The 13695-nt window shown below is 41.1% G+C and overlaps 1 protein-coding gene across 2 annotated transcripts in view; it reads left to right on the top strand.

Annotated features, from left to right (window-relative positions):
* Window positions 1-554: 554 nt before the first annotated feature.
* Window positions 555-13695, top strand: part of LOC116387994 (matrix metalloproteinase-17-like) — a 57578-nt gene continuing 44437 nt past the window's right edge. The window contains exon 1 of one of the 2 annotated variants that reach the window (XM_031855527.1): window positions 555-1127. In XM_031855527.1, coding sequence (XP_031711387.1) covers window positions 1020-1127 — 108 coding nt within the window. In that variant the 5' untranslated portion in view covers window positions 555-1019. The remainder of the gene's footprint in view (window positions 1128-13695) is intronic. The other variant, XM_031855528.1, reaches the window with a different exon arrangement.

Here is a 13695-nt window from a genome sequence, read left to right as displayed (position 1 = left end):
CACCATCTTGGTTCAGTATGCTAGACTTTGTGGATTACCACAAAACAGTAACAATAAGAAAAAGGCCATTCGTTTTGCAAGTATGTGGTCATAAAAGTCAAAGTTCGACATGCCATGTTATGACGAAGTAGTATGGCCCAATTGAATTCATACTGTATGCAACTGTAGCCTACATACTTTGTAAAGGCATCTGTGGTATTTAATGAAAGTAAAAAGAAAAAGTATGCAATTTGGAACACAGCTCTAGTCTTAATACCTTCATTATTTATATTTATATTTTGCTCACATAGTGCCTATTTTGGGGGTTGGGGGTGTCAATAAAGATGCAATAAAATGTCAGTTCAAAACTGGTCTTTCTCCAAGGCATGTCAGACACACTCGACACTTAGACATTTGTCAAACAACAACGATAAAGCAACACAGACAAATTATGTCTTTTGGTCTCAATCCCTGAGACACTCAAATTGCGCACGAGGCGCGTCATGAATCCGGTAGTGTTCAAGTGGGCTGAGAAGGCGCTGAACTTCCCTCCTCTGCCCCTCCCTCGTCTCCATGAATCCGTGGAGCCGAACACCCCATTCTTACCGTGTGTGCGTCAACGTGCCGTCTCTGCCGCTGCTCGGGACAAAACCGCACGCCGCTGCTTTCATTTTCCAGAGCTCGAGACTGCACGAGCTGGAGGGGGAGCTCGCGCTTTTTGCTGCAAGGGATATCACCCCTGATGGACTTCATATAGGACAAGAATACACCATTTTTAAAATCTGAGAATTACCACGTATAGTAGTTACAAGTGCCGTTTTGTGGGGGGGAAACAACTTGTAAATCCTAACCGATCTCACCGCCGCCGGTTTTAATGTGTTTCATGTGTTTGCGCTCAACAGTGAGGTAGACGGACACGTTTTACGCAAGTGTCGGGTTGTGATTTACCCCCGTGGATGCGGCTGTCGGGGTCGGTGTCTGAGCCCTGCAGGATCCGCCTGTCATAGGGCATCATTATTGCTGTGGCGCTTCACAAGTGGATGAGGAATATTTCACCGGAGATGCTGCTGTTGGTGCAGATATTGTGGTTTTTACCCCTGACCGGAGCGGCTCCTTCTCTGACTAACGAGCAGCTGGACACTGGGGTGGTAAGTTTTAAAAAAAAATCTTTTCTACACGGGGGTAGGAACTTTTGCTACTAATAAGAATGCACATGAAGTTTTTGCACTTGATACCACCACTGACACAGCATAAAGTATAGTGGTGTGTTACCAGACCCCTCTCTCGTAGAGGGCAGTTTGCCCTACTTTTTGAATGTCGTAGGCAAACGCTGTCCTCTCCATACTTGATCTGAATTTCAACACCTCGCAGTTCCATGCGCTAGGGGGGGGGGGGGGGGGGGGGGGGGGGGGGGAGGGGGGCTTGCGGTTTGGATGTGATGGAACATAAAAACAGGAGCCTTTTCTCCAAAGCAACGCAGATCTCTGTAAGGGTTTGCAATAAATACATGCAAATGTATTTGCCTTGGCAGATTATCGACCTCCCCCACAGCATGCTGACATATATCCTGCACTGATGAGTGGCTCACTTCCAGCGCAGTGTGACAAACCAAGCCATAAGACGGTGTCTATTTCCTCTTCTCAGTCATGCCTTCAAAAAGACTTGTCACCTGATGCCAAGTTTGAACAATTAGGCTACTGCATTCAAAATAGGGTTGTTTGAAATGAGAAGTCGTGGAGCAGCAGCTCCTGCTGACCAAATTAAATAAAACAGGCGATGTTATGATAACAAAGTAGAATCACCCCCAATGCACTGTATCCGAGCAAATTAAAGCTATGCAGTGATATTTTCATTGATTGGGTTGACTCGCAGTATATTTCAGCTTTGGAGTTTTAATGAGCACCTGCAGATAAAACAAGTATCTCCTAATTAGTAGCTCTTGAGACAACATCCTAATTAATTGTTTGTTTTAATGCCTCTAATACCAACATGCATTTCTCATTAGGATGGATGGATTCATGTTCATGCTGTTCATTCAACTTCTAGCTCTTCAGTATCTTGTTCTTGGCTCTTTTTTTGGGGGGGGGGGGGGGGGGGGGGGGGGTTATAGAATCTTGATGATGAACCTCTATTAGTAAAGACATTGCTGAGAGGTATTTCTATTGCTCCCCCCTCCTCTAACTCCCTCTGTATCTGTGCTGCCAGGACACAACCTTGGTCTTAGATACTCTTAACTGCAGACGTGAATCGTCCCTCACATGGTGTTGTTTAGGACTTGAGTGCACAGAGTGGAGCTATGTGTCATCTGCAAATTCCATCGGGTAATAGTGAGGATGTACAGATGTAGAAGACAACAAGGGGAGAGGACATATCCCCGGGTGATCAAAGGGGGTTTACAGCATATTACTTGTCTTTAAAAAACAGCATTGTTGTACTTTTGTTCAAATACAAGGTTGCCATGGTTGAATCAAAGACACGGGTCCACAGCTGTAGGTAGATATGCATAAAGCACTGCTAAATACTGTTACAAGTCTTTCATTGATACAAGCAGTTGCTTTAAACTTGTTTTTACACTAGAGATTCAACATGTTTATTGTTGGATGCGAATGCTGTTTGGACAGGCAATCCTTAAAGCTGCCTTGATACCGTCTTATCCTCTATCAAGCTTTGTTTGAGTGTGTGAGCAAACACTTGGCTTCTTGTTCATCCAGCAGAAACAGAGCAGTGTGGGCATCACTGGAGTTCTTTTCCCCACAACACATCCAGTGTAAGTGGGACATTCACTGCTGTTTTGTTCCTGGTTTGGTTCACCAACTTTTGGAGGAAACAACTTTTTTTTTTTTTGCTTTTGAGGTATTCATCTCTGCTCATCAGCAATTTGTTTACTTCTGCCCTTCATCATTTCATGCTGTAGGCCTACAACTGGTTGAGCTCCTTTGCTGAGAGCAGCTGCTCACGTTCTTTTTTTTCTTATAAAACTATAAACCAAAACAATGAAAAGGGGCTTAAAGCTGCTCAGTGCTGAATCCGTATTATCAACGAGATTGGCAGCACAAACAAACCTTTTACATATTATTGGAGAAAAGTGCATTTGGTGTTGACATCCAAGTATTGTTTACTCCAGTTTAAACTAAGAGGATTTCTTCTTTAGGTGTAAGATTGAAAAATTAAATGCTATTGAGTTTATTCTGAATAGCTTTCACTTTTCAAGCAGTTTTAACATTCTCAAAAATATTTGCTATGATTAATATTTTGATGAAAATGTTTTTTTCCCACCTTAAAAAGTACAAACACCTCTGAAAAGGGGCTAGAAGCACATGCTGTTTCTCCCCCATTGATAACTTTTGAATCTGCCACACACACACACACCACCCGCGCTGTTTGTGCTAGGTTGAGCAGTGCGCATCCAGCTGTTGGAGTGTATTCTGTGCCATCGTTTTGAAGTGAGTGAAACTTGCCTTGTTGCGCCTCGCGTTACGCTAATGATATGAGAAGCTCCACCCTACAAGATGACAGAATTGGTTTCTTAAGTATTTGACGTATGCAACCCAACGTACCAATGACAGTCTCTTAATTCTGAATTAAGAGACTGTCATTGGTGCATTGCAGTTCGAAGGCAGAAATGCTTAACTATGGCGTTGGCTGCTTATTTCGCTCATGACCTGTCTTATAGCATATAAAAAACTCCATTTATACATGTTAACATAGTTGTAAACTTTCAATATTAATTGGAAAGAATCTTAAACACGGATGTGTAAAATCTTTTGAGGGTAAGTCTGCTCATGTGCTGTAAAATAGAGATGTTATGTCTCAGCATCTTTTTACCGCCAATAAGAGTGGAATTCAATAGTTAGAAGTATGGTGGTGACTAATGCTTATTGTCATTGTTTGATTAATCTGCCAATTATTTCTTGATTTTTTTTTTTCTGAAATTTTGTTTTGTCCATAAAATCTCAGAACATAACAAAATAAAATGGCCACAACAGTTTCCCAATGCTCAAGTGACATCTCAAAATGTTTTTTTTTTAGCCAACAAGCTCAAACCCCAACATATTAAATTCACAGTGTTAAAAAACAGAACATCCAAACACTGGAGAAGACTGGAGAACAATAACTGATCTTGTTAACAAAGGCAGACACAGATTGTTCTGCGGTTGTTGGTTCAGTGTAAAAAGGGGTTTAGGGGGACCAAGGGAGTTGGACAGACAGATGGACAGATGAGCAGCCGTCCACAGACGCACTCCTCCCCCGTGACTGCCTGATTGACTTTTAAATAAGACTTCTCCTGCCTTGATGAAATTGCTCTCAGCTGGTGAGAGCAGGATAATTGGTTGTTGAGGGTTTGAGTGGGTTCTTCCATCTCAGCCCAGTTGTGTTCATAAGTGCTATACATTTGGGACTCGGACCACAAAAACAACCTTCTACCCACAGACCCGTGTCCTGATCTCCAGCTCTGCTGCTCCCCGGCCCCATTTCACTCCAGAGCCACGGTGCTGCATCGCGTGGCTTTCAGTCGAGCTTGAGCGCTAAATGTATCTATCTCTCCTTGTAACTACTGTTCACCGTGACTGTAATTAGCTGAACCACAAAACTTTAGCACAGCTCTGAGGCATCAAGCTCCTAGTTTTGCTGTTATATATATATATATATATATATTACTATATATTATATATTACTATATTACTGCTGTGCACCAATTTGGAATTGCAGCATTTTAGGGAACTGCTACATAACTGCTGCATAACAGCTATAATGTAATCTGCACTTCGCTCATCATATCATTTTACTCCTGATTTGCTGTTTTCTGCGCGAGCACATAACGACTGAGCTCCTTTACGGGACAGTTCAGAAGCAGTGCTTTGCTTGCTTTAGTGGCTGCCATAAGATAGAGTGAGGTAACCAGATCTGCTGCTGATAAAAGAAGCTAAAATACTATTTAATCCGGTAGAAATTGACCTTAAAGAATGTCTGTGTGGCATTTAATCTCTTTCAGTGAGGAACAATTTATTTCTGTCATTTTGTTAATGTATTGCAAGAAATAAAACAAGTGTGCCGCCTGATGGGACAACCACACCCTGCCAGTCTGCCTCTAATTCTCATTTTGCTTTATAATTTCTTCAATGGGAACACCATCTGGCCTGCACTGTATAGAAGAGAGAGAGAGAGAAAAAAAAGAAAAGCCTGGTAGACGCCACCCTCCTCCGCCAACTTCCACCGCGAGTCCTACTTACTCTCCCTTCCTGCTAGGCCTCATAATATTGAGTTCACATGCAGCTAGCCTGCCCGGCACCAGTACCACCAGCCGTCGTTAGCTCTCTCTTTGCCTCCCATGAGTGCACATTTCACTAGTATCATATTTTTCCCCTTCAGTCTTTCAGTCTCTTTCGTTCAATTTTCCTCTTCCAATCCAGATGGGAGGCTTTCTTCCTCCGGCACATCATGGGTTCTTCTGATTACATCCAGAGGCCCAGGGGTGGAGGGGGGCTCAAAGAGAAAACTGGATGCTGTGACACTTGAGTACGATGAAGGACTTGCTGTGCTCAAATAAGTAATCAACCAGTCAGGGGTCAAGAAAGGAAACGTCTGAAATAAAAAGAAAGAGAATATATCATTGCGACTGCTTTAAATGTGTCCGCATACTTTTTTAGGGAGAGAGTTCACTTTTATTTATTTAGTTATATCTGTAAGATGATTTTACATAATTGTTGTAAACAACTGTGGCATGACTGCAGATAAGTAGAAGAGTACCAAATGCTAGTTCAAATCTTTCTTTTGGATACTTTTAACTCCGCTGTCCCACTGCCATCACGCCGTGTGACCTTTCTGCCCGTATCATGGGGCTTATATCCAGGGCAAGGACACCTTTTCATGGATGTGTAGTGGCAGATGACTGCACAGCAGTATAAAATGTATCATTGTGTAATGATTGACGGAGAGCACAGGACACAGTTCAGCATGTAGCACATTCACAACTTCTCAGGAAGAGGGAGATACTGTGGAAACCAACCAGTCCTTCAATCCGCTCCTATCTAATCTGTCATCGTGGCTTTGCTAAGTGTAACCGTTCTCCAAGTAGTTGCAAGTTTCTGTGGAGATTGTCAGAGTTTATAATATCCTTAGAGGCCATTTCAACAAAGATCTTTATTGGCTGCCGCTGCAGCGTGGCGGTGTGGGACTGGTGCGTGGCAGCTGCAACACTTCTGCTTGACATTTTTAGTCAATGACAACACCAAAAACATGTTGGTAAATTCGTGACTTAAAGTCGATAATATAGACGGGAAAGCCTGCCAGTTACACTTTGTAAGTAGCAAGTCGTACATTTATAAACATTGCATTTTTTTCTGGCCTTGTGTTTGACCAAAATCGTAAATCCCTGTCTCGTACTGTTATTAAAGAATTAAAGAGCTACAAGTACCTTTTACTTGGAAAACTCAGTTTAACTGTACAAAAGCTCAACACAGTGCAGACCTGTAGCAGGGCTGATATGATGAGGCTTCTTAATGTGGCAGGGATCAGTGCTTCAACCATCTCATCAGTCAGGCTCAGGATAGTTTTCGTGGGCAAATGAAACATGGGTCTTTATTACAGCCCGAGGATGTGTGAAAAATGAAAGTCAACCCCAGATTTGCTATCGTGTTGGAACGAGCTTTGTCCACTTGCTATCTTTGCGTTTTTTTTGTCTTCAATTTCCGTATTCTTCATCTCGTATGCGTGCTTGCAGATGCGTGGGGACTACGCACACGGTGCCCAAAGGCTGACACCGAGGAACATCCCGACACGCAGCAAAATAAGAAAATACAGGCAGAGGGCAAGGTCCCTGCAGATAGAGACACCGCCGCCACACACTTCTAATTGATAAGGGATGATTGAGAGAGAATACTTTTGTAGTATTTTGTTTTTAAATATTTTTTTGTGAAACTTGCTTCAGACTTATCTAAAGGCTCCATTACATTACTACTGAGCCAACACTACAGACCAGTCTATGATGACCAGATCTATCTTTGTGAAACCGCCCCCTGGTGCTCTGGGGAAATGTATGTATGTACATTTCGTGTGATGTACAAAGAAACAACTTCATTCTCTCTGCTGTGCTACCTTGTTTAATAGTACAATGATGTGCTGTGATTCAAGGACTTTAAGTTCTCATCAGTATATTTGCTTTTATTTTCAAAAGAAAAGTGTGGCTATCTAAAAATTTTCATTCGCAGAGATTAGATGTACCCCTATTTATGTTTTGATTTTTACAGAAGTCATGGATTTAATATTGTGGGCAAGTGAGTGCTGTATGCCACAACAGAGTTGCACGCGATAGACTTTTTCCAATGGCTTGAACTGAACTTCATTCCCCGAGCAGACTCACTCTGGGGCTTCCCTTATAGAAAACCTCAAATCAACTCCATGTGGACAGTTCTATTTTAACCCGAGGAGCCCCGCCTCTCCTTCTTGTCTTTGACCAGATCAAGGGCTTGGTTGCCATTGCTATTCAAAGGGCCGTCCAGATCTTGTAATCACAGTGGTTTCTGGTGTTTCGCTGGCAACGCATGCTGAAGCCTGCAATGATCTATAGCCCTGCCAACTGAACTGCCAATAGGCTGCTTTAATAGTACGATCAAGAAAACCCGAAAGCAACAACAAAGCTACTCTGAAATTGCTTGCAGAAATTGGCGGAATTATAAAAAATGTGGTTTTGTGTGTGTGTACGTGTGTCACTTTCTTCTTGTGTGTCGCTATAAAACATGATGCATAGCGGAGCGGATGATGACAGACAAAAAGCAAAGGGGAATGGACGAGGACGATCGCTCATCATCTGCGGAGTCAACGTCGAGACCGTTGTGTGAAGGTCCAAGTGAAATGAAGAGAATTAGACAGCAGGGGGAGGGAAGACCGAGAGAGATTGAGTGGGTGGCAGGGATAAGATATGTCTCCATTCAACTGTCACTGGCAATTAAGCCCACTTCTACTGTTAGTCCAGTGTTGATACTCGACTTGCGATCAAGTGAATATAATGAGCCACTAACAGTCTGCTGAATTTGAAGTGCTACTCGTGATTGTGTGAATTGCAGTCTGGACTTGGGTAAACCTAGCTGCATAGAGCCATGCTCTTTGAGGGATTAGTTTAAAAATAGAGAAGCACACATATAGAGACGAACGCACACATGTACATAGTATGTGTGGGTATTTGTGCATGTGCATGCTCACTGCAGACATGCCAGTTGCTGGAATTCCTCAGCTAACACTAGAGGGACATTGTCTTCTTTGTATGGGTCGCTATAGTAGCACATGGCAGCTATTTCACGGGCTCTAAGAACTGCATATAAGGACAGTCCGTAAATACATGCTCATGTCCATATTCCATCTTGAAAACAGTTACAAAGATGGATAGCATACCTTCACATGACGGCACAATGACAGTTTCTGAGCTACAGATAATTATTTTCACTGTTAAAGTCAACGTACAAATTGTAATAAAATACCCACTATATGATGTACAGTATACTGTCCTTGGTTTCCGGAGTGTATTTGATTGACATTTTTTTCATATCTGTAAAGGCCACAGAGATTAAACACATCTAAATGAGTTTTTGGCAGAACAATAATTATGTAATGGTGAATGACATTTTCGTTGTGATGTAGTTTGAGATTTCACAAAGACTTTGCAATGAAAAAGAGCAAGTTGCATTCAGAGTTTTGTACCTGCACATCTCCAACTTGCTTTTAGTATACAAGTATAATCCCTCTAAAACAAGTATGATGGACATTTTTGTTCGCCTAAAACTTCTTTGACTTTGTGCCCAAATGTATGACTTTTCCATACGCAGAAGCACACGCCGGTTAATGCACGGTAAAGCGGTAAGCCGATAAGAGAACATAAATGAAGATTGACTGGGATTGTCATAATCTGTCAGGTGTCTGTAGGTTTGTGTATCTGCTTTACACTCTTCTCCGCTTTCTCCGCTATCTGCACCATCAGGGGACACTTGGAAAGTTGTATTCAATTTTTGTGTCTATTGTATTTGGAGCAGTGAATGACCGCCCTCAGAGAGAAGAACTTCTAAGAAGGTTTTGGTTTTTTTTTCCCTCACTGGAGACACTGAAATGTATGCCTGTTAAACTAAACTCCAGTTACAGGAGGAAGTCCTAATTGGCTCCATCAGATTGTTTATCTTTAATCTCTGGCTGACATTTCTTTTAATTCTTCTTTCTCTTTTTTTTCTCCTTATATCATCCCTCACTCCTTCATTCAGTCCCAGAAATCTCCATCCATCCATCCATGCATCCTAACTTCTCTCTTGAGTTGATTAATGGCCTGACATATACAAGATTGCATACTGATACAGGATTGTGTCTGTTAAAAGAGAAATCTTTATATTGGTTGTATGTGTGTGTGTAGGCCTTTTGTGCATTATTTTGCCACAGGAGTGGAAAAATACAGAGCTGATAGGACTTAAATGTGCACAGGGATGCCATATAGCTGGCCTCTTAAAAATAGAGGTGAGTTGCTGCTGGCACAGATGAAGCAAATCTTGCCCATGTCAAACAAGGCAGGGATTAACAGTCTCAGCAGAGGTTCCTGAGGTCTCTATAAAGACCCGCTGACATATTGTCAGAGACAGAAGGGCCAGTCATCATTGCATCATCGGTCCACCTTTTTATCATTTTGCAATCAATCTAACAAGTATGGTGATTCCCTTTAAGAATAATTGTGTGTTTTGTGTGTGTAATTCAGGCAGAGGGTTCTGTTTTGTTGCGTTCTGTTGTCAGGAGTGCTTCTAAACACACGCTTTTACACACACACGCACACACACAGTGTCAAACACAAGAAGAAACTGATGGATGAGGCTTGGTGTGGCAATTTTAGAATGCACAGTTTACTCATAGAACTGCTTTCAAATACTTGATTAACAAGGCCCTAGCTTGTTGCAGTGCATCTAAATATATTCTGCAATGTCCTGCTTCAACCTGGTTTCTCCCAATAACCTGGTTTCTTTTCCCCAACCTCCTTTCAGATTCTCTCTTTCAGTATTACTTTTTATTATTTTTTCTTCCTCTCTCCCTATGTTTTATTTTTCCTCTACCACCCTCTTTCTGTCCCGCTGTCCCTCTGTCTTCGTATTCTTGTCACTTTTCTTTCTCTCATCCTTCCTCCTTGCTGCCTCTAGGAGCACAGTAGTTCAGTCGCAGCTCTCTGTACAACCAGCTGTTCCTAAACCCGGGATTAGATGATTCACTTACAGTCGCATCGTAATCCCTGATGCCACGCTCTCACACACGCAAACATGCAAATTAGGACAAATTTTCCTCCCATATGTCTCCTAAATGACATCCACTCCTAACTGGATGGGAACTGTGTGTCAGAATAAGCACGTCCATCAGAATGTATGGTATCATTTCAAGAAGTCAGACTCATGTCCCATTATATGCTTATTGTATCTGCAGGAGAGAGAAAAACTGATGTGATTGATTGTTTCAGCAGGGTGGCGTGTGTGCCATCTGCTTGCAACATAGTGCATCTAGTTGAATCTAACTGCTGACTGTGAATCTGCTGTCTGCAGTCCCAGTTCACTGCATGCAATCTGAGGGAAATAGTTAATAACTTAAAATAACTTAACTCTTCTAATTGCAAACAAAGTCTCTTTTTGAAATAAGTCAGTGGAACGAAACCAAGCTGTACAAATTTCAGCGTCCTCTTGTGCACGGTTCATTTCCTGTTTGGATTGGAACTGAAAAGTTGTAAAGATTTTTAAGATGACAAAATCTGTTTTGGTTTTATAAAGAGCTAAAGATGAATTTGTATAATGTTGAGACCTAATGTTGAGATATTTTGCAGGAGAGCACTTCTCTTCTTTGCTGCTGTTGCTCCGAGTGACATCAGTACTCTTTAACCTCACTGAAACCAACACTAAGAAGCATAGATGTGTTCCATTGTGTTTCTGATTATTTGTTATATGTATATATATATATTATTCTATATTACACCCACTTGTTACAGAGGCTCTTTGTCACATATTTTATTGTTAAGCAGAGGCAATGCCATTTGCCAAGTCCATTATGCATCAACAGGAAATCTTATATAAATGGTGCTAAATATAAAAACTGGGCCGGATAATTGGAGGTATAAAAAGAAAGCGATGGTGTGGCTGTACTGTAGATCCATTCAGTAACATGAGGCTCATTGTTTTTATTTTCCCTGAATAATACCCAGATTTGTTTTAAATGAAGTGAACGGATTCAAACAGATTTTTATACTCTCATGCATCCAAAAGTTGGGTTTCCTGCTGCGACAACCACATTTATCACTGATGATCAATTATCACAGCTTGTTATAGTTAAATAAATAAATAGTAAAACAATACAAATAAAGTAAATTACAATTGAATAAAGTTTTTTCTGATTGCCGGTTTACTATTAATAACACTCAAATGTCATTAATTGAGAACTCTTCAACCATCATACAAACTACCAATTCAAATGAATATATTCTCTCTTGATTTTACATAACAGAATAAAGTCATCATTTTCCATTAGCCAGTTATTCACTTAAAATCATGACCCATAACTTCAATAAATACTTGAAGCAATAGGCAGTTTATGAATCGATAACAGAAGCACAAATGAGTCTGCTGCTGCCTGCCAAGAATTTCTAGTTGATAACCAGTGTGAGCAGTCTACAGGCTGGACACTGTGTAGGATCAACATCTACTCTTCAGAGGCAGGAACATTTCAAACACCATCTGTTATGTTGAGCCTTCACTTGGTCAACATCGTGTGAATCATATCATTTTACAAGCCGTAAAAATGGTAAATATGATGAGGGGTTATCGCGCATAGATCGTCTTGTGAAATAAGTTGTTTATGCAGAATGAGATATTAAATACTATATTTTCATTGTATTTCTGTGAATACATGATTGTATCTGTGCTTGTTAATGGCATAACTGATAATGTATCAGTGGAAGAGGCTTATGGCCTGAAACACTTTGCTGCTGTTGAGGAAATCAAAGATTGTTGAGAACGAGGTTGGATTTCTCTCTGCAGGTTGTATTTATGTTGAGGTGACTTAATTGGTCAAGTCAATTATCTTTTGCTTACGACCGTGGTGTTGCCTGCAGATCAGAGTGCAGCTTTTGAAAGTGAGGTTCTTTGGAAGAATGAATACGGACAGACGTCTGTTACTGCTGTGCTACTGTGTGTTATAAAAGGTCTGTTCTCTCTCTTAATAAAACAATCCACACATTTGCACGCACTAATCGTATTCAATTATTCATCGACGCAAATTTGATACATAGCTATCTTTATTCAAGCAGTGGATGTCCCTAAACCGTTTTAGATTGTAATTATTTTTAATAATTGGCCACATATGACAATTAATGAAAACATAAATCAGGGACTAGAGGTCAAAAAAGCGGCACCTTTTTTCTCTCCATTGGATCGTAAAACAATTAGCAAAAAGAGTGCAGCTGTAAACCCTGAACACACACTTGCATGAACATGTTAAAAGCAGTGAGAGGAAAGGTGAGGGAAATGCATCAGAGTGGAGGGATGATTTGGAGGCATGGATTAATGCTCGCTCTTTTACCGCTCGGCAATCAGTTTTCTGTTGGATTAAGTGTGTCATTCAGGCTGCATGTCCGTCCACCCCAATTTCCCTCTATTTCTATCCCCCTATATTCTCCCTCTTTGATCTTATCTGTTTGCACAAATGAGACTAAACCCTTCATTTCTTCAGTGAATTGTGTTTGCACTCAGGATGTGCCATTGGAATGGTTTCTCATTCAAACACACTTCAGCGAGGTTTCATTCCCTGAATCCTACATCATCCCAGTGTAACACTTTAAGTAAACCATCCCTCTCTCAATAAGCTGGGGGTATCAAATGTGAAGCTGCTACAACTGCTTTGAATAATGATAGCATATTTGTGCCCAAGGAGGTTCTGATGAGATTCTGTTGAGCGAAATCTCCTCAGTCGAGCGCAACACAAGAAGCAAAAGATTGCTTGATGTGAGACATTTACATGTGTGGATATTTCCTTGGATGTTATTTAGATGGAAAATATGTTTTTTTTTAAAGAATAAGATATTTGCTCTCTGTGTTGTCAAAGCTGTTGCTTTATCAGGAAAAGATGCTTACTCCAATACAGCCATAGATACCAATACAAATACATTGACAGTCATATACAAATGCAGAAACTTACACCACGTTTTTCAGACTTGTTTTGAGGTCATCATCATGATATTTCATGACCACAGTAGTTCTTTGCTGCTGGATTGATGGTTCGGGTTTCCACTCCATTTCTGCAGTAAAGATATCTAGATATGCTTTTGACAGGTTTGCACCGGAAAATTCTCCGTGGCACTAAAACATGTTGTGTGTAACACTTTTGGGGCTGACTTACTCTAAAGAGACACACACAGTAAACAGAATTGAGGTAAACTTGCAGACCCTAGCAACATTGACGCCTGCAAACAACCCATAATGCAACACTCTCTTAATGTAACAGGTTCACTCTGCAGTGCAGAGATGGATACCTACTGCATTCGGAGAGAGAGAGAGGAAATGTCTAGTCCGGGATATAATACAACCCACCTCATCTGATGTAGTTTCCACAAAGCGATTTATAGTCAGAAGAATATGATGAGTCAACTACATCACCCCTATAATTCTATTGCTGTCAGGCACGTATGTGAAACATATGCAGGGTCAGACAGGGAACAAAATT

This window comes from Anarrhichthys ocellatus, unplaced genomic scaffold, assembly GCF_004355925.1.
Source record: "Anarrhichthys ocellatus isolate YVR2014 unplaced genomic scaffold, GSC_Weel_1.0 scaffold16, whole genome shotgun sequence".
Lineage (NCBI taxonomy): Eukaryota > Metazoa > Chordata > Actinopteri > Perciformes > Anarhichadidae > Anarrhichthys > Anarrhichthys ocellatus.
The sequence above is the reverse complement of the archived record's forward strand: the minus strand, read 5'-3'. Positions and strand labels throughout refer to the sequence as shown.